Source organism: Stenella coeruleoalba, assembly GCF_951394435.1.
Source record: "Stenella coeruleoalba genome assembly, chromosome: 21".
Classification (NCBI taxonomy): domain Eukaryota; kingdom Metazoa; phylum Chordata; class Mammalia; order Artiodactyla; family Delphinidae; genus Stenella; species Stenella coeruleoalba.
This window is the reverse complement of record NC_137167.1, coordinates 22,241,791-22,267,751: the sequence shown is the minus strand read 5'-3', so window position 1 is coordinate 22,267,751 and position 25,961 is coordinate 22,241,791. Positions and strand designations below refer to the sequence as shown.

Here is a 25,961-nt window from a genome sequence, read left to right as displayed (position 1 = left end):
TCAGTCAAGTGAATAGGGTGTAGGTGAGGCAGGGACTGGTCGGGCAGGGGATGTACAGGGAGCAAGAGAGCAGCCATCTTGAGTGACCTGACCAGACAACCTACAAGTGTTATTATTTATTCAGTGTACACATTATTTTTTTTTTTAAGAGTCTGGGGGTATTTTTAAGATTTTTTTTTTTTTTGGTATGTGGACCATTTTTTTTCTTTACGTCTTTATTGAATTTGTTACAATATTGCTTCTGTTTTATGTTTTGGTTTTTTGGCCACGAGGCATGTGTGATCTTAGCTCCCCGACCAGGGTTCGAACCCGCACCCTCTGCATTAGAAGATGAAGTCTTAACCGCGGGACCGCCAGAGAAGTCCCCATAATGCTTGATTCACATATAGATTCTCAGTCCCCTGCTGTAGCATTGTGGTTCATCCCATTCTCACTTCCCGCCCCGCCCCCCAGAAGTAGGGAAATACTTCTAAAGATTTATGATGATTCTTAAAAAAAAAAAAAAAAAAAACAAACACAACATTTCTGGCTATTTTCCTAATTAACATCTAAACGTATACCCATTTACATTATTACAAGTAGAATTAAATTGTTATGACACACTTTACGGTGTGAAAAAAAAACGTTATTTTTACACGTATCAACTTTTTGATAAATAATTCTTAAATATATAATTACCTATCAAGAACTTGGTCATTCTTAGTTTTAAATATAAAGAAGTAATATGGGGACTTTCCTGGTGGCGCAGTGGTTAAGAATCCACCCACCAATTCAGGGGACATGGGTTCGATCCCTGGTCCCTGGTCCGGAAAGATCCCACAGGCCGTGGAGCAACTAAGCCCGTGTGCCACAACTACTGAGCCCACGTGCCAGGGCCCGTGCTCCACAACAAGAGAAGCCACCGCAATGAGAAGCCTGCTCACCGCAACGAAGAGTAGCCCCTGCTCGCCGCAACTAGAGAAAGTCCGTGCGTAACAACGAAGACCCAACACAGCCAAAAATATAAATAATTAAATATATAAAATAAAAAAAAGTAAATATGCTTTTGTACATACTCGATGGCTATTTTAATGGACTGGCACATGATGGGAGAAAATTTTCTCCCGACATTTAATGTAAATAGTGGGAAACAGGTAGAGAAATTATTTCTCTACATTGCAGAACATCAGTTATCTGTTGGTAAAGGCTGGGTGGAGGTGACCAGCAGACTCAACTCTGTAATGTTTTTATTTGCATCTAAGACTGTTGACCCATGGACTATCCTCCGAAGAATTAAAGCCACTTCATTTCCTATGTTTCCCTGATACTCCCCAACGATCCAAGTTACCAGTTCAGTTTTATTTTTACAAACTCACTACTCAGATTCAAATTTCATTTGCAAGCTGAGATGAATCCAAATCTGCCATTTCAATAAGTATTGCAGTTAATCTATTTTAGTGAGCAGAAATGTAAGGCATGTAAGCCAGAGATAAATGTGGAAAACAAAATACAGAAACACTAGCAATTAACATGACACAGCAGGGAAGCAATGGGAGAGCAACAGGAAAGATTACACGAATGAATTAATTTGAAAGAGAGGAATTTGAATGAGGGCCCTACATTCAATTACTGGCAAAGGATGATTAAATGATCAGGACAAGAAAATAGAATGGGAGGTAGGGGGTCGGGTGGGGGGAGAACCGGAAAGTAAGTAAGTGTTCGAGGTGGGAGAGGTCAAGGGAGCTAGTCCTTCATCCACTGAGAAATTCCTTCATTGACTGAACAAGTGCTTATTTAGAATAAACTTTGTAGAAGGTTATGTGAGAGATGAAATACAGGGAACAGAAGGGAGGAAGAACAAAGGGATACACTGGTCTTGACCAAGAGTTATGGGCTCTTTAAATTGGGAAAGTGAGGGTAGAATAATCTGATTCAATTCGTCTGTCACAGGAGGGAACTAATGAAAAGCTGTGTTCTTCTAGGCAAGGATGTAGATAAGAGAGATGAAGTTGTAGAAAAAGGGAGCAATGTACAGGGAAGGCTGGGAAAAAATGGGAGGCAGCGACACCTGTGATACAGACAGGCAGGCTCACTGTTGAGCTTGACCCAGTGAAGGGGAAGGGAAGGATGCTGAAGACAGAGCTTGGCCACAAGCACAACATACCAGCCTTCCAGAATTTAGAAGAGAAGCAGCCCAGCATGTGGATGTAAAGCTAATGTAGACATCAGTCCCTGGAGTTTCCATAGACATGGGAATATCGGCCCTATGCACGTTTCACTTACACCTGGACAACCAGTGGGAAAGCCCTCTCTTTTCTACCACTGTAAGGGAGCCCAAATCTCTACGCTGCTGCAGGTCCAAACAAGGAAAACAAGAAAACAGAGAAGAGGAAAGAGGGCAACAAAGAGCAAACTCAAGGGTCTAAGTACTCTAATCTCTGAGTAGCTTATTCAGTCACTGAATTTTAAAAAGAAATTTAATGTTGCCAGTGTTTAGAATTTTCACGTAAATGAAAAAAAAAAATTGATCTCTTTGCTCCATCTAGCGTTGCAGCTTGAAATGACATGCTCCTCGCCGCCTCTCACAACCCGAAGGAACTGCAGTGATTCACAACCACAGAACCGGAAGTTGAATGAGGGACACGGTCGGATGAGCGTCTTCTGTTGCGTAACCCTGAGAAGTGCTCCAAAGCAGATCGTGCATTCCACGCACCAGGTGAGTTTTCTCCTTGGTATCCAAGGATATCCCCAAATCTGAGGCAAGGCAGTAACTGTGATCCAATTACTGACTTGGAAGTTCAGATATCGGACACGACTCTAGCTCCCAGTGCAATGAGAATAAACATAGCCTACAGGTTAACTTGAACATCAGCAACTACATCGTAGACTATAGAGAATTATGTGTAATTCTAGAAGGAAGGAAGAAAGGGAGGAGATAGGGCATATCATACCTATGTATATAACCATATTTGGTAAAAACAAACGAATACATTGAGTAAAATACAGAGTCATAAGGCTATTTAATTGTAATAAGCATATTGCTAAAAAGTATTAAATAGGAAAGTAAAATTATCACCAAGAGATGCTAATAATAGTAATGACCATTCATTGAATATTTACTATATGCCAGATGTGTACATACACTATTTTATTTAATCCTTACAATAGTCCTCTAAAGTAGGCATCACTGGGCTTCCCTGGTGGTGCAGTGGTTGAGAGTCCGCCTGCTGATGCAGGGGACATGGGTTCGTGCCCCGGTCCGGGAAGATCCCACATGCCGCGGAGCGGCTGGGCCCGTGAGCCATGGCCGCTGAGCCTGCGCGTCCGGAGCCTGTGCTCCACAACAGGAGAGGCCAGTACCGCAAAAAAACAAAAACAAAAAACAAAAAAAAACAGGACCTTCAAGGATTGAGACTTATTATGTAAGACCTAACTGGTGAATGGGTGATTGTCCCCACTGCTTCTACATTTTTTAAAAATGTTCTTAAACCTGGAAAGAATAAACGATGCCTCAGGGTGGGTTACGACAACCTTAATGCTGTAGTCCATCTATGCAGTCTCCCATACCGAGTACCCAATATTAAATTACTAATTCCATCCATCCCATCAACAACCGAGGAACACTTCCTATTATAGATGTGGCTGCCGTGTTCTACTCAGCGCCTATTTCAAGTCTCTCAGCTGTAGTCTGCCTTCATCTCCAGAGGGACGCTGTGCACGTTTTCCTGGCCACCAGTGGGGTACCTCCATAGTTTCACCACCATGTACCATCTTTGAGGACAAGACCTTACTTGTATCCATCTTTCCCCAGGAGCACAAGTATGACATTACATTGATGACAACCTCCTCAGAAGAGATTCATTTGACATGCTCTTCAGAGCATACAAGTCCACAAGTCCAATATCTTGTAGTAGTTTTTGGGTTCTGGAATCAGCATATTCCTTTTTTACCGATTTTACTCAGTCTCACTGACGCACTGCTGCCTATTAGCATACCTCAGATGAAGCCACTCCAACAGAAGTCTCTAGAATCTGTTCAAATTAAAGTCAACCAGCCTTCCTGTTCATGCCCTCAGAGACTCCTTCACTGTAGTGGCTTTAGCAATCTCTTCCCGTGCTTCCTGGAATCTCTAGACCACATATGATGGCCAAGAAACTGCCCTTCTTGGCCCCATGCTATAGGTCATTAGAGCAAAAATTGTTGGCCATGTACCGGGTTCCCCTGTAAATAGGATTTGTCACAGACTCCGAGCCTATGACCCTCCATACTCAGCTTCCCATTACATCTTGGTTCAGAATCCCACAGGCTCAACTTGGATACCAAGACCTCTTTAATACAGGTTCGGATGGAGCCATACCTGGGCTCTCTGGCATATTCTACCTGCAGGGGAAGTGGCGTCACCCCTCCTCTGTCCTTTGCCAGATACCATGGTGTGGAGGAGGCCACCATTCCCCCAGACCCCTTGGTTACTTGGAGAGTCCCTTGGGATTAAATGAGTGAATAGCAATGGGAGTTTTTATGTTGTACAGGTGGAACTGCCACCATCATATGGGATGGAGCTCAGTTGAATGTGGGTGCTTTCCATCTCAACCAGGATGTCCCCCCGTAATGGATGGGACCCAAGGGTCAGCACAGTTGGCCAAGATTCAGGCAGTAATCTTAGCACAGTATACCCTGGTCAGCAAGTGGTTCCATCTGCACATTTTTACAAACTCCTGGGTCACTGCCTAAGTTGTACCTTTCAGAGCAGAGAACTCTTGGCTCCTAGATACCAAAACTATGAGTCAAAGTCACGTCTCTCTCCATATACAAGATCACAGCATAAGGCCTTACCAGGACACTCCTTACCTCCTTCAGTGCTCCAGACATTACTGGTCATAACCAAAGCACACATTTCACTTCTCAAAACAAAGTGTTGTGCTATAATGCCTTCTGTAAAGGGCACTGAACAGAACTTACAGGCCCCTCCTAACAGGTTAAATTGAGAAGACTAATGGGCTCCTCAAGAACTTCTGTTTAAGTTACAGAATTACAAATAAACCATTAAATAGGTCTCCACCCTTCCCTAGGCCTTAATCTCTCTTAACTCAAAGCCCCTCGGTTGACTCACATTTCACGCTAACTTTAAAAAACTTTCCCGTCACCCTTTCCTGTATTTAAAGGACGATGTGTCTCTCCTCCAAGTATACAGACTTATATATGAGGCCCTTTAATAATGTTTCACCCTATTTTTACAGATTTTCTATCCTGCTCCCAGCCCATGTGGGCTGAGGCCAGATCAAGGGTGCATACTCTCCTGGGATCCATTATACCGTAGATTGTTCCCTGGGCCAAGACACCTGTCCATCTGATATGAGAGCCACTAGAGCCTAAACTTCCACCACCTAAAACCTTCCTCTATATTCAGGTTATAAGAGGTAGATCATTAATCTGGCTCTCCCTGTGATCCTCGCTAGGAAATTAAAATCAGTCTTCCAGGGCCAGGCCCTCAATAGAGTGAACTACCCAGAAGGGAGATAGGAAACTCCACTTAGTAAATGAAAATCACTTTCAGAGATAATAATGGAATCCACATCATATCCATAATAATACAAATAGAAAAGCCCTCTTTGGTAAGAACATTTGCCAGGGGAAATCCACCAGGCAACAGAAGACTGTCGAGTGCAGCTGCACACCACCCGGTTGGCTGTTGGTCTTGTAACAACTGGTCTCAGAGTTTTCATTAGTTTGCGATCTGGAGGCGTAAGCCTTCCAAGTAAGCCCTTGTTTCAACCATACATGATGAATTCTGATGGCCCCTTGCCATCCAGTTTAGCCCAAAGACCTCACTAGCTTGCCCATCACCAACCGAACTGACAACGGAGGCAGAGGGCACCTCGTCTTTGGCTACATTAGAGCACCTGCCAACACACGAATGCTGAAGCTCCAGCATCAGACAAGGATACTTCAGTTGCCGAACACCTGACACCCTGTTGACCACATGCATCCAAATCAGGCCGTTGGATTTAAGTCCTATTTGCAGTAAAGTCTCTCATCATCTGTCTGGGCAAAACCTTGGATTATTGGGAGCTTTTAGATCCAGCCACCCTTAATTAGGATAGTAATCGTGCAATTGCCAGTTGGGTTCCAAAGCTTTGGTCCAATTACAAAAGATCACCAATACTGGCATCACTTTTGCTAGCTGTGATGCACCCAGAGAGCCCCCTTGATTTAAAAGATATCTACAAGCTCCCAGGCCCAACAATGCCTTCAGATTCTATGAGGGGCTCAACCTTGTTATGATACCATACGGTCACAAAGACATGACCTACATCAACCCAAGTGGGTGTCCATGTGGGAAGGATATCCTGGTCCCACATCCAAGACAGCATTGCCCTGGCCCAGGAGCCTGCTGCTAAAAATAACATTGCTCTCTACGACAGATATAACTTCATCCCGGGCTCTCAGATCATTGCCATGGCTAAGGTGCCCACAAATTGGACATGGGACATGGATTGCTTTCTTCCTCTGATACTAGCGATCCTATTACAGTTCCTGAGCTCACTGTCTGCTCACTGCATGATCCTCGTACACACCTTGCTCGCTGCCAAAACCCCTACACTCCCATGCCTAAAGGGAAAACTTATCAAGGTTACTACTAACTGTGCCATTCTAAATATAAATGAAAATTATTAGTCCAACCCTCGACTTCCTGGGGAGAGGCCTCCCACTTTCCAGTGCCTTCTCTTACTCCCTCCCCCAGCTTTCCACCATGACCCCCCACTCTGCATTCTGAACACCCCTTCCCTTTGGTTATAAACAAATACATTAACCTTTACATATACCTTCCTAAATGATTAATTTATACCCTCTAGCAATGTAACTGCCAGACCTCCCACCTTGACCAAAGAAATACACCAAGATATTATTGTCACAAAAATTACAACTCATATTTTAACACACTCTTTAACTCCACCAAGATATTTTTAGAGACTCCAGAAATTGCAGTTCTGTTTTCTTGGCTGATACCATATAAATGAGGAACTTGCTGATGGGCTGGCCACCAAGACTCTTTGTACTTCTTTTCTTTTTTTTTCTTTTATTTTTGTTAACATCTTTATTGGAGTATAATTGCTTTACAATGTTGTGTTAGTTGCTGCTGTATAACAAAGTGAATCAGCTATATATATATACATGTATCCCCATATCTCCTCCCTCTTGCGTCTCCCTCCCTCCCACCCTCCCTATCCCAGCCCTCTAGGTGGTCACAAAGCACTGAGCTGATCTCCCTGTGCTATGCGGCTGCTTCCCACTAGCTATCTATTTTGGTAGTATAAGTCCATGCCACTCTATCTCTTCATCCCAGCTTACACTTCCCCCTCCCAGTATTCTCAAGTCCATTCTCTACATTTACATCTTTATTGCTGTCCTGCCCCTAGGTTCTTCGTAACCATTTTTTTTCTTTAGATTCCATATATATGTGTTAACATACGGTATTTGTTTTTCTCTTTCTGTCTTACTTCACTCTGTATGACAGACTCTAGGTCCATCCACCTCACTACAAGTAACTCAATTTCGTTTCTTTTTACGGCTGAGTAATATTCCATTATATATATGTGCCACATCTTCTTTATCCATTCATCTGTCGATGGACACTTGGGTTGCTTCCATGTCCTGGCTGTCATAAATAGAGCTGCAATGAACATTGTGGTACATGACTCTTTTTGAATGATGGTTTTCTCAGGGTATATGCCCAGTAGTGGGATTGCTGGGTCGTATGGTAGTCCTATTTTTAGTTTTTTAAGGAACCTCCATACTGTTCTCCATAGTGGCTATATCAATTTACATTCCCACCAACAGTGCAAGAGAGTCCCCTTTTCTCCACACCCTCTCCAGCATTTATTGTTTATAGATTTTTTGATGATGGCCATTCTGACTGGTGTGAGGGCATATCTCATTGTAGTTTTGATTTGCATTTCTCTAATGATTAGTGATGTTGAGCATCCTTTCATGTGTTTGTTGGCACTCTGTATATCTTCTTTGGAGAAATGTCTATTTAGTTCTTCTGCCCATTTTTCGATTGGGTTGTTTGGTGTTTTTGATATTGAGCTGCATGAGCTGCTTGTAAATTTTGGAGATTAGTCCTTTGCCAGTTGCTTCATTTGCAAATATTTTCTCCCATTCTGAGGGTTGTCTTTTCGTCTTGTTTATGGTTTCCTTTTCTGTGCAAAAGCTTTTAAGTTTCATTAGGTCCCATTTGTTTATTTTTGTTTCTATTTCCATTTCTCTAGGAGGTGGGTCAAAAAGGATCTTGCTGTGATTTATGCCATAGAGTGTTCTGCCTATGTTTTCCTCTAAGAGGTTTTTTGTTTTTTGTTTTTTTTTTTCTGGTACGCGGGCCTCTCACTCTTGTGGCCTCTCCCGTTGTGGAGCACCGGCTCCAGACGCGCAGGCTCAGCGGCCATGGCTCATGGGCCTAGCTGCCCCGCGGCATGTGGGATCTTCCCGGACCGGGGCACGAACCTGTGTCCCCTGCATCAGCAGGCGGACTCTCAACCACTGCACCACCAGGGAAGCCGTCCTCTAAGAGTTTTATAGTGTCTGGCCTTACATTTAGTTCTTTAATCCATTTGGAGTTTATTTTTGTGTATGGTGTTAGGGAGTGTTCTAATTTCATTCTTTTACATGTAGCTGTCCAATTTTCCCAGCACCACTTACTGAAGAGGCTGTCTTTTCTCCATTGTATATTCTTGCCTCCTTTATCAAAAATAAGGTGACCATATGTGCGTGGATTTAGCTCTGGGCTTCTATCCTGTTCCATTGATCTATATTTCTGTTTTTGTGCCAGTACCATATTGTCTTGATTACTGTAGCATTGCAGTATAGTCTGAAGTCCGGGACCCTGATTCCTCCAGCTCTGTTTTTCTTTCTCAAGATTGCTTTGGCTCTTCGGGGTCTTTTGTGTTTCCATACAATTTGTGAAATTCTTGTTCTAGTTCTGTGAAAAATGCCATTGGTAGTTTGATAGGAATTGCATTGAATCTGTAGATTGCTTTGGGTAGTATAGTCATTTTCACGATGTTGATTCTTCCAATCCAAGAACATGGTATATCTCTCCATCTGTTTGTATCACCTTTAATTTCTTTCATCAGTGTATTATAGCTTTATGCATACAGGTCTTTTGTCTCCTTAGGTAGGTTTATTCCTAGGTATTTTATTCTTTTTGTTGCAATAGTGAATGGGAATGTTTCCTTAATTTCTCTTTCAGATTTTTCATCATCAGTGTATAGGAATGCAAGAGATTTCTGTGCATTAATTTTGTATCCTGCTACTTTACCAAATTCATTGATTAGTTCTAGTAGTTTTCTGGTAGAGTCTTTAGGATTCTCTATGTATAGTATCATGTCATCTGCAAACAGTGACAGCTTTTCTTCTTCTTTTCTGATTTGTATTCCTTTTATTTCTTTTTCTTCTCTGATTGCTGTGGGTAAAACTTCCCAAACTATGTTGAATAATAATGGTGAGAGTGGGCAACCTTGTCTTGTTCCTGATCTTAGTGGAAATGGTTTCAGTTGTTCACCACTGAGAATGATGTTGGCTGTGGGTTTGTCATATATGGCCCTTATTATGTTGAGGTAAGTTCCCTCTATGCCTACTGTCTGGAGGGTTTTTATTATAAATGGGTATTGAATTTTGTGGAAAGCTTTTTCTGCATCTATTGAGTTGATCATATGGTTTTTCTCCTTCAACTTGTTAACATGGTGTATCACATCAATTGATTTGCGTACATTGAAGAATCCTTGCATTCCTGGGATAAACCCCACTTGATCATGGTGTATGATCCTTTTAATGAGCTGCTGGATTCTGTTTGCTAGTATTTTGTTGAGGATTTTTGCATCTATGTTCATCAGTGATATTGGCCTATAGTTTTCTTTCTTTGTGACATCCTTGTCTGGTTTTGGTATCAGGGTGATGGTGGCCTCATAGAATGAGTTGGGGAGTGTTCCTCCCTCTGCTATATTTTGGAAGAGTTTGAGAAGGATAGGTGTTAGCTCTTCTCTAAATGTTTGATAGAATTTGCCTGAGAAGCCATCTGGTCCTGGGCTTTTGTTTTTTGGAAGATTTTTAACCACAGTTTCAATTTCAGTGCTTGTGATTGGTCTGTTTACATTTTCTATTTCTTCCTGGTTCAGTCTTGGAAGGTTGTGCTTTTCTAAGAATGTGTCCATTTTTTCCAGGTTGTCCATTTTATTGGCATAGAGTTGCTTGTAGTAATCTCTCATGATCCTTTGTATTTCTGCAGTGTCAGTTGTTACTTCTCCTTTTGGATTTCTAATTCTGTTGATTTGAGTCTTCTCCCTTTTTTTCTTGATGAGTCTGGCTAATGGTTTATCAATTTTGTTTATCTTCTCAAAGAACCAGCTTTTTGTTTTATTGATCTTTGCTATTGTTTCCTTCATTTCTTTTTCCTTTATTTCTGATCTGATCTTTATGATCTCTTTCCTTCTGCTAACTTTGGGGGGGGTTTGTTCTTCTTTCTCTAATTGCTTTAGGTGTAAGGTTAGGTTGTTTATTTGAGATGTTTCTTGTTTCTTAAGGTGGGCTTGTATTGCTATAAACTTCCCTCTTAGAACTGCTTTTGCTGAATCCCATAGGTTTTGGGTTGTCGTGTTTTCATTGTCATTTGTTTCTAGGTATTTTTTTATTTCCTCTTTGATTTCTTTCTTGTACTTCTTTTCTTCCTTTCTACTCTCATGATAAATTGTTTTCTATTCAGTTTAGGGCAAATTATGCCCAATCTCTAGAAGTCTCCTCTATTATTGTATTTAGGGCCCTCAAATATCCCCCAAAAACTGAACTCAAAACTAATGTCAAGACATCAAGGGGTCAATTGTAATATAGCTTTAAAAAATGCTCTCTTGACTCAGTTTCGAGGCCCTGGCCAGGGGTCAGTCAGCTCCTCTTCTTAAAGAACTTACTCATTTCCCTTGTGGGCATTTCACACTCCAGGCCACTGTACCACAGGTAATTTAAACAGAAAGAAATGTTACCATTTCTTTTGAAATGGTATTGATGTTAAAGTGTACATTCAACTCTTATATAGGCCAATTTCTAGGTAAAGTAAAGAATAAGATTAACATTTTATATAGGCTGTAAACTCTAGCTTACAGCTTTCTGAATTTCACTAGGTTTATGTACTTTTTCTCCAAATTTTTAGCCTAGTAAACCTCCCCCTCCCCACCTTCCTGCCACTTTTACTTCTCATTTTTTAAGGACCAGTTCTCATATTCTTATTATAAATCATCCCAGATACAGATACAGCTTCCTGTTAGGAGAAACGCAAGAAGCATGTTCAAAAGCAACTGCCTATCCTTTTCAACACTGGACACTCTCTTTAATTTTCTGTGTTGATTCAAAATTTGCATTATAAAATGGAGATCGACCTGCATGAGCATTAAACTGTCACCAATGACCAGTTTAATCTGATTACAGTAAGTTATTAGTTGCTTTTGTGTGTGTATGTGTGGTACGTGGGCCTCTCACTGTTGCGGCCTCTCCCGTGGCGGAGCACAGGCTCCGGACGTGCAGGCTCAGCGGCCATGGCTCACGGGCCTAGCCGCTCCGCGGCATGTGGGATCTTCCCGGACTGGGGCACAAACCCGTGTCCCCTGCATCGGCAGGCAGACTCTCAACCACTGCGCCACCAGGGAAGCCCTATTAGTTGCTTTTGATACTTTGAACTTCTTTGTGTTAAGTGTGATTGTTAATGGCTTTGTTTGACATTTATGATTCCATTCACTGGATGCCCAGTAGGCATCAGTTCATTCAAATTTAATTAGGATATTTAAAGTGTAGGATGATATCATACTGTATATCAACTATACTCTAATTTAAAAGAAAGGGGAAAAAGTAAGAATAACAAGGGCAAATGGTCTTAGCAGCAGATTTTGATTTGAAATCAAGCTGCTCCTCACATAGACAGGGGTATCACCACAGGGTTATTTATTTAATCATGACTCTGTAGAACAATTCCAGGAGGCCAATTTACTCATAATAAATACTGGGAAAATGTCCAAATTGAAAGTAAATAAATAAATAGAAAGAAAGTAGGATGCTAGTGAAGTTTGGTCTGGAATTTTATTTTATTCTATTTTGTTTATTTTTTGTCGTGCCACACGGCATGCAGGATCTTAGCTCCCTGACCGGCGATCGAACCCATGCTTCCTGCAGTGGAAGTGTGGAGTGTTAACCACTGGACCTGGAATTTTATTTTTCATATTAATAAATGAATATCAAATTTAAGGCATAGAGTTTGAAGAGACCTTCACCATATCCTGAGACTGTCAGTGAAGGAGAGTGAGACCCATTCACACGAACCCACCTCCCAGATTTACAAGAGAGAGGAAGATATCACCACTTTTCATCTACCACATAAAATTACAAAAAAATAAAAAAATAAGGAAAAGCTCAAATTAAGCTAGAAGCTCTGTGTGTCAAATGTTGGTTTCTTTTTCAGAGGGGAAGTTCAAGTTCAGTCCTGCTCAGTGGACATGAGTGAGGGTAACAGGAGGGTCACAGTGTTACTTCTTCTCATTAAAGTTCTTGCTGAGTTTGTTGTCTGGTTGACAACGACCTTAATTTAAACCAGCTGAAGCTCAGTGAGCAGAAATGGAAATGACACTGGCAAGAGGAACTGCACCTTTACTTTAGAGAAAGAGTTCACAAAGAAAAAAGAAAAAGAGATGGCTTCTGGAATTTCAGACAGTTCAGAGCAGAACCATGTCCTTTCTGAACGGTGGCTGTGAAGGGAGACGGGTCAGCACAGTTCAAAATGACGGTCTATCTGATGCTCTGAGGGAAATGTAACTGTTTATCTAGGTCCATAATATACTCATCACATTGTAAACCCATGGGAAGTTTTTGTTTGTCTGTTTTGGAATCACAGTTAACATACAGTATTATATTAGTTTCAGGTGTACAACATAGTGATTCGATATTTTTATACATTATGATCACCACAATAAGTCTAGTTACCATCTGTCACCATGCAAACTTGTTCCAAGATTATTGACTATATTCTTTATGCTGTACATTACACACCGGTGACTTATTTATTTTGTAGCTGGAAGTTTGTACTTCTTCATCCGCTTCACCTACTTCATCTGTTCTCCCGCCTTCCCCCGTCTGGCAACCACCAGTTTGTTCTCTGTATCTATGAGTCTGTTTCTGTTTTGTTTGTTTGTTTCTTTCTTTCTTTCTTTGTTCTTGTTGTTTCGAGTTCACTTATGGACATATATCATAGTTTTGATTTAATTCTCTTAAAAAGGGAAAAATAAACTTTTTCACTGTAGCACCTACCACCATAATAGCTAAATAAGTTAATGCATAATTAAGAAATATACACTGGAGAGAAACTGACCTGTGTTGTATTTAGAGCCAACATGAATTGAGGACTATTAATATCTGGATGAGAACTGGTATTATGCCTAAACTGATTATTGCATTATGAGACTACCAATAAAAATTATTTTTTGGAAGCCATTCTTTAGTTCAACCAACATTATGGAAAACCTGATATTTACAAGAAGTCCTAAGGCATAAGAGATGGGTGTGTAGGGTTGTGGGGGGAATGAATTTCATTTATCTGATGATACCTAACACATCACTCCAAAATTTTTTGGTTTAAAACTTGAGTCATTTTTTTGTTTACTCCTCTGGAATTTCGGCAGGACTTGTGGGGACAGCTCATCTCTGCTCCATGGGATATCAGCTGGGGTGACTCAACTGGGATTGGAAAATCCACTCCCAATATGGCTTACTCAATGGCTGTCTTCTGGGTGCTCAGTTGGAGCTATTGGCTAGACCCTCGGTTCTCCTCCGTGTTGCCTTGCACAAGTCTAGGCTGGGCATCTCACCACACAGCGGCTGGGTTCTGAGAGGAAGAGGGACAGTTCTAATATGCAAATACTTATCCAGCCTTGGCTTGCTGCATGCTACTAATATCCCGTTGGCCAAAGCTAGTCACGTGGTCAAGTCCAGGGTCAATGTGGAGACCACACAAGGGTCTGAATACTGAAGAGCAGCCTGGTTCATTGGAGCCCAAAGTGACAGCCTACCGTGGAAGACTGGCCGGAGAGTCACACACAAAGAGCACACCCTGTCCTGCCTTCAGGTACTCACAGAGAAGAAACCTTTTGAATAGTAGTAACGTTTTACTGCACATCCCAGTGGGTAGATGTGGGGGACAGTCGTTTGCCTGCTTATGCCATTATGTCATAGATGTGACGGCAGAATCAGAAAAGGGTAATCACAATGTGGTCCAGCTAAGGCTGGAGCCCAGGAAAGGGCATTTTGCACCCTGATACCAGCTAACTTCTTGCTCTCAATTCTGCAGTCAAGTCAAGCTACTGACATGTTTCAACTGTTCCAGGCTGTTTTCTTACTTGACTTGTATAAAGCATTAAGGCAACTTGCGGTATGTCCTCAGGCAAATCCCTCGCCTAGCTCTGTTTCGTTTTCCTCACTTCTCAAACAAGGGAGCTGGATTCAGTGATCTCTGCAGTTCCTGCCAATTGTTATATTTTACTGTATAACATTATAGTTATCCTATGATGTTATATCAACAATGAAAACGTGTTACTTTTTTGACAAGCATGTTCCTTACACTAGTTGAAGTCAGTAAAGCTAATTGATAACTAAATAGTGAATCTGAACTTTCTCCAGGCTTATCAATTTGTTCCCTAACAGATTCTGACCATGTAAAGTGGAGCAGCATGTGTTAGGACCGGCTCCTGGCTGGCTCCAAGGCCAGCTCCTTCTCTGCTGTGAAACTTGGTCTCTTTGATCAAAAGGTTAATTTCTGCATTATTTGTCTTACAAAGTTGCTAAGAAGATAAAGTGAGATAAGAGAAGTGAAAGTGCTTAGCTTTGATTAGGGACTGAGTTTTTTTTCTGTCCCTCTAACCGATTCTGACACCCATGAATCAGGCTTTGGTTTTAAAAAAAAAAATAGAGGAATTCGCTCTCTGTTAGATATTCATTAACCTCTAGAGCCCTGCCTACATCAATGGGCGAGGTCTTAATTCTTTCAACTTTCTCTGTTGCTAAATCTGTGACCCTCTTAATAAAACCCAATGGACTGTACAGAAGAAGAAAAAACAAGACATTTTTAAGAAACAATTTAAAATACCTCTTGCTGAGATTGTGATTTTTTTCATTTGCCCTTCTTAGAATGTACCAAGGAGAAAAGAAGGTTTTTTTTTTTTAAACTTTAGTTTCACTTTCCAGATTGCAGCAAACTTCCTCACTTCCCAGATGAAAACGACTGGATTTGAACTAATGAAAAAAGGAACGGTCAGCTGCCATCAGAGTAAGTGAAGGTGTGTATTTTAAATTCTTCCTGGGATAGGATCTCTCATGTTGGGTACAGCTAGAACGCTTGTTGGCTTTAGCATTCTTTGATCTTTCTTGGGTCTGGTGCTTGAGATCCAGTCGGAATCATTCAACATGGAGAGTAGAAAAAGAGGAGAGAATATAGGTGTGAGGAGACTTGTATCACAACTCAGAAGACAAGGAACAGCAACAGTTTCTCATTAGCATGATAAAACGTTTTATGCAGTATTTTTTTTTCCTTTGTAGTGTTCTGTAACTGGGAAAGCACATTAGGGAAGCGATGGAAATCATCGGGCAACAGCCTTTTTTTAAAATCACGTCTTTGTCTTAAGGATGCAGAGCCCTGTGAGCTTTAAAGAGTTTATCTCCTCTCAGTTTTCTTGGCTGGAGAGGAGACAGGGGCTGGCATTTTATAACGGGCTTGACAAGGAGAAAACACTTCAGGTATTCCTAGGAGTAAGAAAATGGCTTTCTCTGGCCACATAAAGGAAAACGGAAGCAGATGAGGCATGGAAAGATCTTCAGATGTGTAGGAAGGTCAGAAATGAGCAAACATGGGCTGGTCAGCCTCGGGCGGTACTGGTTTCAGGAAGTTGGCTCCCAACTTTACAGTAGGATTATGTGTTAGTGTGTGTCTGCAGGTAGATGCGCCTGCATAAATTTAGGGGAAAAAATATTGTGAATTTACAAACCAAACTGTACAAGCCAGACTGCAAATAATGATTAAGCACCCTGGCGGCAGACGCCAGGTCCCAAACATGATGCAATATTGTCTTTTACTTGGACAAAGAAATGTGTAGTCCTTGGTTTTCCAAAATTGCAAGGCCCAGTGAATCTACTTTTCATCTCTTTTTAACTTTGTTTCTGTTACGTCTCATGAAACATCAACTCTTCACTCTAATTTCATTCTCTCGCTTTTTTTGTTTGTTTTACTGTAGCACATTCTAGAATAACTTTTTCATGCCGATTGTCTACTTATAAACTTACTGAGTCTGTGCACATCTCAAAACGCTTCTTCCCCTTATCTTTAATTGTTCAGCCTCATATGAAATGTGGGGTTCAAAATTATTCCCCCTGCACGTTTTGAAAGCTTAGCACTATTGTTTTCTAGTGGCTTATGTTGCTGATGGAAAGTTTTGTGGAATCAGGATCTCTTTCCCCTGGAAGTAATTGAGCATATGTTCTCCTTAAAAGGTTTTAGGATTTTTCTGGTGGATGATCACTATTCTGACGTTTCAAAAGAGTCTGTGTCTTTTTCCTTTTTCACTCATCCTGCCTGGCATTTGGTGAGTCTCTTCCATCAGGTGAAGTGTATCTCATATCTGGGAATGTCTTTCAGTCCTTACATGTTTTGTAAATGGCTTAATCCTTCTCAGTAATTCATACCTCTAGCTACAGCCCTTCCAGAAGAGTTAAATGTCACCTAGGCAAAGGAGGGGAATATATTTCGGGGACTATGCCTGTGAGTTGGTAAATAGAGGTAGTGCCCTTATGGTACTGGAAAGAGTTTTCAGAATGGGCTTTAGAACTATAAAGAACAATAGATTAACAATAGGTTGTAACAATAGATTGTTACAATCTAATTGTAACAGTAGATGAAATGAAATTTTAAAATAACTAAGGAAAAACGTGAAGAGGATGAGGAAATAGTATAATTAAGTTCCTCATCTTTTCGGTAGGAAGAATCTACTTAAGGTCCAGAAATGAAGAAGTAGAAACACAAGCATATTATTTAGGTTTGTGGAAGTGACCATGAGAATTAAAAGTAGAAACAGTCAAGAGGTTTACCTTGGAACGTTGCAGCTGGGGTGGAGGTGAAAAGCGAGAAGCGAGTTTGTGTTTTGATCCTTTTTTGTGCTGATTGAATTATTTCCATTTGATGTATTACTTGTATAATACGTACTTGTATATCATAAATGTTACGAGTAATGAGATCACATTTGTTACATATATTACATATATAGTCACATTTGTTACATATATTGCAAGTAATAAACCAATGTATATGGAAGCGCATGTTATTAATGCTGCCCATTACTTTGCTGTTTTTCTTTTATAAGGCAGAATCATGAGCAGGGATTTGCTTTATTGTATCTACTCCTTTTTGGGACTGTTGCCCTTCTGGATACTGTGTACATCTTCTACCAACAAATGTACTGTTAGACATGAAATAGCTGACTGCAGTCATCTGAAGTTGACTCAAATACCTGATGACCTCCCAACAAACATAACAGTGTTGAATCTTACCCATAATCAACTCAGAAGATTACCACCTGCCAATTTTACAAGATATAGCCAACTTACTATCTTGGATGGAGGATTTAACACCATCTCAAAGCTGGAGCCAGAACTGTGCCAAAGTCTCCCTTTGTTGGAAATTTTGAACCTCCAACACAATGAGCTATCTCAGCTTTCTGATAAAACCTTTATCTTCTGCATGAATTTGACTGAACTCCATCTAATGTCCAACTCAATCCAGAAAATTCAAAGTAATCCCTTTAAAAGCCTGAAGGTAAGATGGAAATGAATATTTCCATGTAAGAAATGAAAAATATGTTATTGAATATTGTTTTCAAGTCATTTGTGCATCTTTAGACTTCATGTCTAAATATCAAGGTGAAGAATAAGAAATCTGATCTACCCAAATGGGTAGGAGGGCTCCACACACAAATACGGCCATTATGATTGGAAATATTTTCAAGAGAGCAAATACTGTAATTTTAAAGAACTCTCCTCTCTTGCATCCTTCCACTAGAAATAGAACTTAGATTCAAGAGGTAGAGACCAGAGAGGAATCAGCATATCCCATGAAGAATGGCAAATAAACTCTCCACACTGCTGATTTAGTACCTGCAATAATGAAAACATATGTCGAGTCCAAATTCTAATTTAAATAAAATTAACAATTTGAGGCATGATAAAGCCAACTGTTCAGCTAAAAATTACATACTTTTGATTTAAGAAATCTTCTACAGTATTGCTTTTCAGTAGCTACCACCTTTTTCTTGTCAGTACTTTGCTTGAATTTAAATCTGTGAAAAAATATGCTAGTGTCTTTAAATCTGAGGCAATTATTAAGTGCTTTTCTTATATCAAAGCTATTTTCAGAACTCTGTTTTCTTCATTTTGTGGGCTTATAAAAAACTGAGCATTCCTTGACCTCAAATACCAAGAATAATATATAAATTTAAATATTCTTAGAGACATTTATAAAATGATTTGCTTGCTAGCTAGGGATTTGGAATTCTTTCTTGTGCCCTCTTAGATTCTGATGTAGATGAAATGATGTCTTTGGGCACAAAGACCTCAAAATCCGGTTAATTGCCGGCAAAATGTTATTCTTATTTTTAAAACATAAATAGAAGTCTTAAGCTCTTTGATAGACATTACATAAGATATTGCCCTAACATGTATCAGTTTTTCCTTACATTTTACCTGAGTGGAAGTTTACATGTTCAAAGGTAGCACAAAGTGACAAAACATCCTACAGCACAGACAAAACAAAATAATAATATTCTGTACTAGTCATGACGCAAAATTTACATAACTACCGATCTTTCTCAACATGAAAATCTTTTAAAAATTTCATGAACAGCAACATTCTCCTCATGCTTCTTAAGAAAATATTTCTTCATCATTTTTTTTGTTGTTTAGTTTCAAGGTTGATGCATGACACTATGTTTGATAAGCCACATGAATATTTCTTACATCATAAAGAAATGCTTATTATAAATAAATAAGTAAATAAAAATGCTTATTATGAATATTCCTTACATCACGAATAAGTAAGCTGAAGTCATTTTATTTTGGTAAGAGAAATAAAGTGATTCTTTGAATTAAGAAATTAGTCTTTGGGGCTTCCCTGGTGGCGCAGTGGTTGAGAATCCGCTTGCCGATGCAGGGGACACGGGTTCGTGCCCCGGTCCGGGAAGATCCCACATGCCGCAGAGCGGCTGGGCCCGTGAACCATGGCCGCTGAGCCTACGCATCCGGAGCCTGTGCCCCACAACGGGAGAGGCCACAAGAGTGAGAGGCCCGCGTACTGCAAAAAAAAAAAAAAAAAAAAAGAAATTAGTCTTTGTAGCAATGGTATTTTCGATCACAACCAAGATTTTTTTATTACTCCTACCGTCAGTTTTCTATAGAATAATAAAGATGTGACATTTTGCTGTCCAGTTATTTCTAAGATTCATGTACATTTAAAATAACTATTTTTTCATGGCAAGACTGTAACTTATATACATATTTTTTCCCCTCAGAATTTAATCAAATTAGACCTAGCTCATAATGGTTTATCATCTACTAAATTAGGAACTCAGCTGCAACTGGAAAACCTCCAAGAGCTTCTACTATCAAATAATAAAATTTCTGCACTAAGACGTGAAGAACTTGATTTCCTTGGCAACTCTTCTTTAAAAAGATTAGAGTTGTCATCAAATCAAATAAAAGAGGTAAGATAAAAAATTTTGTGTTGTACTTTTAAGTGTGGGCAGTCCCTAATTGTGTCACGTGGGTAAGAATCTAAAGGTAGAGATGGAGAAAGAGGTGATAACCTTTGTCACATCTTCTAGAAATCCTTCACACTTACTGCTTAGGGCCATTGATGTCATCCTCGCAAGAAAGGGAGTTTGGTAGCAATTTGGAGCTGGAGCTCTGCTGTCAAACAGAAGTGGGTTAAAATCCATGATCCATTACAGACCAGGACTTTGGCCTTGGGGACTTAACCTCTCTGGGTCTAGTTTCCTTGCCTGTAAAGTGGAAATAATACTATCTCTTGTGCAAAATCCCTGGAAGAATTAAAATAGTATGATGGTTAAGAGCACAGGCTTTAGAGTTGGGTTAGCTGACTCCCTATGTGGCCTTTGTCTGTTAATAACTGTGCAATCGGGCAAGTTATTCAAGTTCTCTCTGCTCCAGTTCTCTAGTTTTAAAATTGGTATGATAATAACACTTCCCCATAGGCTTATGTGGCAAAGAATTTAGCACAGTGCCTGGCATTATAGGTAATGCTCGATAAACAATAACTAGCATTATATTTTTACAAGCACCTTCCTATATAATGGAGTAAACCTAACCTTCTCTTTTTGGGTCTGTGATCTTCAATTTATTCATTAGTTTTGCATACAGGTGTGTCTGTATTTTATTCCTTTACAAGCCAAGAATAAGAATGTTTGGAATCCTAAACAAAACCAGATTTTTAAAGCTATATTAATTTTCAGATTAAAAAATAGACTGTGAATGAAATTATCCTGAAATAATAATTAAATATTTTATGCAAGCTACTCAGGTTCATTTTTGAACAGCATTTTTTTGTTGTTTAGAACATTTATTGTAGAAATATATAAATAAATGTAAAATATATAAGTAATGAGGAGAAAAATAAAAATTATCCAAAAGCTCATAGTCTCAGGACAACCAATGTTAACATTTGGGTATGTTTGTCTCCAGCTTTTCTCCGTGTAATAAAAGAAAAAACAACAGCACCTGAAATTCATAAGAGTACTTAACTGTGTGGCCAACACTGTGACAAGTTCTTTTTTAATACCATTTTGTCTAGTCCTGTAACCAACTTACGCTTATCATCGTTTTACACAAGAGTAAATTGAGATGAAGAAAGATTAAGGAACCTGTCCATAGCCTCACAGGTGATGGACTGGTGACAGAGCTGGGTTTCTGGCAGTGTTAGACCAGGGCCCCACGCTCTTAGCAGCTGTGCTGTGCTGCCTCTCTGAGAATGATGGTGTATCCTGCCTTTTAAAAGTAATATCATAACATGAATATCCTCCACGTCATTAAGAATTATTCACAAGCTTAATTTTAGTGACTGCAAAATAATCCTATCCTATAGATTTACCATAATTAATCTAATCATTTCCTGCTTTGTATATTGACTCATTTTCTTCCACATTTCTCTCATGTCATCCATTGGCCCTAACATCTCACAAGTGACACAGTAGAAATCAGAGCCTCTTTGCTCTCCCAGGAGACTTGACCTCTATCCTCTTTGGATCCCCTCCCTCCTGCCTCTTGCTCTCTTGCTCCAGCGCTGAGTCTCATAGCAGCCAAGGCTTCTAGTGAGGGACTGGGGGGCAGAGCGGAAGGGAGCTGGAAACACGGTAATGAAATAGTCAGGAGAAAACCTTGGTGGGAAGACAGAGAGGATCGCTGGAGCTCAGAGTCATAGAAAGGAAAGTGCATGTCAATGTTTCATAGTAAAATCCACCCATTCGCTCCAGAATGTTCACTGAGAGCAGTGGTCACGAAGAGGGAAACAGGATCTGCCCCAGAGGTGACTTTACAAATAGGTTATTAATTACAGTAATACTCACTGTGATGTAATTACAGTAACTCAGTGTGTTAGTAATTACAGTAACTCAGTGTGATGAAGTAAAAGTACCAGGAGACTTAACTCAGCCTGGGAGATCAGGGAAGACCCTCTGAAGAAGTGGCAGCTAAGCTGATACATGGATGCTGAGTTACCAGTGAGCAGGGGAGGCAAGGGCTGGAGCAGGAGGTGGGTGATGGTACAGAGGAAGGAGCTGGGAGACAGAGGGATGGAGAGAAAACCCGGAGAAGGCGGTGAAAGAGGAAAGGGGATTGAGTAGAGAATATGCCTGCTTTTCAAGGGTCACACAGACTCGTTGTGTTTTGGTTATTAACCTCTTTTTCCGTCCCACTCTTAGTTCTCTCCAGGGTGTTTTCATGCAATTGGAAAATTATTTGGCTTCTCTCTGAACAATGCCAAACTGAGCCCCAGTCTCATAGAAGAGCTCTGCTTGGAATTATCAAACACAAGCATTCAGAATCTGTCCCTGAGCAACAACCAGCTGTACACAACCAGCAACACGACTTTTGCTGGGCTGAAGCAGACAAATCTCACAATGCTCGACCTTTCCCATAACAGCCTAAGTGTGATTGGCAATGATTCCTTTGCATGGCTTCCACATCTAGAATACCTCTTTCTGGAGTATAATAATATACAACATCTGTCTTCTCGCTCTTTTTATGGGCTTTCCAACGTGAGATACCTGAATTTGAGACGATCTTTTACTAAACAAAGCATTCCCCTGGCTTCACTTCCCAAGATTGATGATTTTTCCTTTCAGTGGCTAAAATTTTTGGAGTATCTCAATATGGAAGATAACACCTTTCCAGGCATAAAAAGCAATACTTTCACGGGATTGACAAGGCTGAGATGTTTAAGTCTATCCAACTCCTTCTCAAGTTTGGGAACTTTAACAAATGAAACGTTTTTATCACTTGCTGGTTCTCCTCTGCTCATACTCAACCTAACCAAAAATAAAATCTCAAAAATAGAGAGTGGTGCTTTTTCTTGGTTGGGCCACCTAAATGTACTTGACCTTGGCCTTAATGAAATTGGGCAGGAACTCACAGGCCAGGAATGGAGAGGTCTAGAAAATATTGTTGAAATCTACCTTTCCTACAACAAATACCTAGAGCTGACTAGCAACTCTTTTGCCTTGGTTCCAAGCCTTCAACGACTGATGCTCCGAAGGGTGGCCCTTAAAAATGTGAATAGCTCCCCTTCACCTTTTCACCCTCTTCCTAACCTGACCATTCTGGATCTAAGCAACAACAACATAGCCAACATAAATGATGAACTGTTGAAGGGTCTTGAGAAACTAGAAATTCTGGATTTGCAGCATAACAACTTAGCTCGCCTCTGGAAGCATGCAAACCCTGGCGGTCCTATTCATTTTCTGAAGGGTCTTTCTCACCTCCACATCCTTAACTTAGAGTCTAATGGCTTTGATGAGGTCCCAGCAGAAGTCTTCAAGGACTTACGTGAATTGAAGAGCATCGATTTAGGATGGAATAATTTAAATATCCTTCCGCCATCTGTCTTTGATAATCAAGTGTCGCTAAAGTCATTAAGCCTTCAGAAGAATCTCATAACATCTGTTGAAAAGAACGTTTTTGGGCCAGCATTCAAGAACCTGAGTAATTTAGATATGAGCTTTAATCCATTCGATTGTACATGTGAAAGCATTGCCTGGTTTGTTACTTGGATTAATAATACCCATACCAACATCTCTGAACTATCAAGCCGTTACCTCTGCAACACTCCACCTCAATATCATGGTTTCCCAGTGATGCTTTTTGATATATCACCCTGCAAAGACAGTGCCCCATTTGAACTCCTTTTCATGATAAATACCAGTATCCTATTGATTTTTATCCTTATTGTACTCCTCATCCATTTTGAAGGCTGGAAGATATCTTTTTATTGGAATGTTTCAGTGCATCGAGTTCTTGGTTTCAAAGAAATAGACAGACAGCCAGAACAGTTTGAATATGCGGCATATATAATTCATGCCTATAAGGATAGGGATTGGGTCTGGGAACACTTCTCCCCAATGGAAGAAGAAGATCATACACTCAGATTTTGTCTGGAAGAAAGGGATTTTGACGCAGGTGTCCTTGAACTTGAAGCAATTGTTAATAGCATCAGAAGGAGCAGAAAAATTATTTTTGTTATAACACAGAATCTACTGAAAGATCCATTATGCAAAAGGTAGGTGAACACTCTGAAATGTATTCTCGTTTTTAAATTGAGCTTTTAAATATTACTAACATTATTACTCACAACTCAAAGTATTTTAAAAATAAAATTAAGAAGAAACGTAACCTGATTTTTAGTGACAGATTAAAGTTAATTACAAGGGAAATGTTAATTTTAGAGCTTTGGGCTGTTAAAAACTGTATATTGATATATACCTTAATTCAGTTATTTTTTTTAACTTAGATTCAAGGTGCACCACGCAGTTCAGCAAGCTATTGAACAAAATCTGGATTCCATTATATTGATCTTTCTTGAGGATATTCCGGATTATAAACTGAATCATGCGCTCTGTTTGCGAAGAGGGATGTTTAAATCTCACTGCATCTTGAACTGGCCGGTTCAGAAAGAACGGGTAAATGCCTTTCATCATAAATTGCAAGTAGCACTTGGTTCCAGAAATTCAGTACATTAAATTTATTTAAAGACTAAATTAAAGGAGTAACTTTCCTAATTTAAACAAGGCCCATGGTAAACTTACATTTTACTTGACAAGAATGCAAATCTGTTCATTCATGTTTATAAATAAGAATACCACAAGTGTCTCTCTTCTATGGAGATATATCTCCCTATTTCAGGCCCTTCATTACCAATCGAGTTAATTTTACCCAAAATGAACAGGTAAGAATATCCTTTACTAACGAATACACGGTTGGGTTACTGAGGCCTATCAAACAAAGTTTTCAAGTATTCCTCATTTAAAGAAAAGTTAGAGGCATATGAGTGTCTGTGATCATTATATTTGGGTTTTTTTTTCTGGATGCACTCAGAATAAAATATAACTTTTATGGGTACCATGCTGCTTCGATGGTGAAAGAGTAAAATATACAGCCATATTTTTAAAAGCTGAATTACAGCAGTTTTTCAACTGAAAAGCATTGTATTTTAGTGGCGCCTGTCACAGTGTTGGTTTTGTTAAATGTTAAATACCATTTCAATATACATACTCAGGACAGAAAACGTTTGTTTTCTGCAACTTCTTTTCGATTACTTAATAAATAAATACTTTAATAAATACTTATGTTTCCTGATATTTGGAATTCTGCTATATGAGGCATCAGAAGACACTATTCTTTTACTTAGAAGTATTGCAGGAAGGCTTATTTCCTAAAGGTTAATTCGTAGATTGGCTTTGTGGAAACAAAATACTGTCTTCCCCTGGTCACAGACTCAGGACATGGCCCTGGCCAAATCACGTGGTTCCACTGGGATTTTTTCGACTGCTTGATCTTGAAAATTACAGTGATAAACAAAATCTTAACTATTCCCAAATCATTACTGATGACGATCCTGGTATAATACCTTCCCATAGAGTATATTATTATACCATAAAAAAGTATGCTGTGTGTAAATTAGTCCTTATGATTATTTTAAGTTTTATTTTCATTTTACAATAAAAAGAGTCTGATTATTGGAAATAGACATGAATAGCTTTTTAAAACCTTTATAGTTCTGGTATTCAAATATAAAGGAGAGTTGAAATGATCATGTTGAGATAATTTCTATACTTGAAGCACGCATTTGTCTGCTGAATTTAGGGAGCATTTGAGATGTCACACTTTGGAACTTTGATTTAAATAATTCCGTATTCTCAAGGCTAAGTTCACATAATCCTAAAAAAACGTAATACCCGCTGTACTGCTGGTTCTGAAGGACTCTACAACAACATGAATATACGGAGAACTCATTTGCAGTCTCTCATCATACACCACCCTCACGCTTGAGACATGTGTTTTATAGTTTTTTTGGTTAAGATTTGTTTTCTAACTGTGAAATAATCCTGTTTTATTTTGGCATCATAAAATAAAAATCACAACTAGTTTTTTCTTGATGCACTTTGTATGTTATCTATCAATATTCTCAACCTCACTGAAATATTTCTAAATCTATTATTATTATTATGAATTTATCAATATATTGTCGGTTCGTGGAAAGCAGAGCAGGAAGTAATTTTGCTTTCTTTCTCTGGTTTATTTGTTTATGAGGTAGTTGATTACATGCGCACAATTTAAATTGAGCTCAAATGTCA

The 25,961-nt window shown here is 39.6% G+C and overlaps 1 protein-coding gene across 1 annotated transcript in view; it reads left to right on the top strand.

Moving 5' to 3' along the window:
• Window positions 1-25,728, top strand: part of TLR3 (toll like receptor 3) — a 356,518-nt gene extending 330,790 nt beyond the window's left edge. The window contains exons 7-12 of the mRNA XM_079909147.1: window positions 2,526-2,695; window positions 15,247-15,328; window positions 17,412-17,863; window positions 19,611-19,802; window positions 22,035-23,887; window positions 24,119-25,728. Coding sequence (XP_079765273.1) covers window positions 2,540-2,695; window positions 15,247-15,328; window positions 17,412-17,863; window positions 19,611-19,802; window positions 22,035-23,887; window positions 24,119-24,347 — 2,964 coding nt within the window. The 5' untranslated portion in view covers window positions 2,526-2,539 and the 3' untranslated portion in view covers window positions 24,348-25,728. The remainder of the gene's footprint in view (window positions 1-2,525; window positions 2,696-15,246; window positions 15,329-17,411; window positions 17,864-19,610; window positions 19,803-22,034; window positions 23,888-24,118) is intronic.
• Window positions 25,729-25,961: the final 233 nt, after the last annotated feature.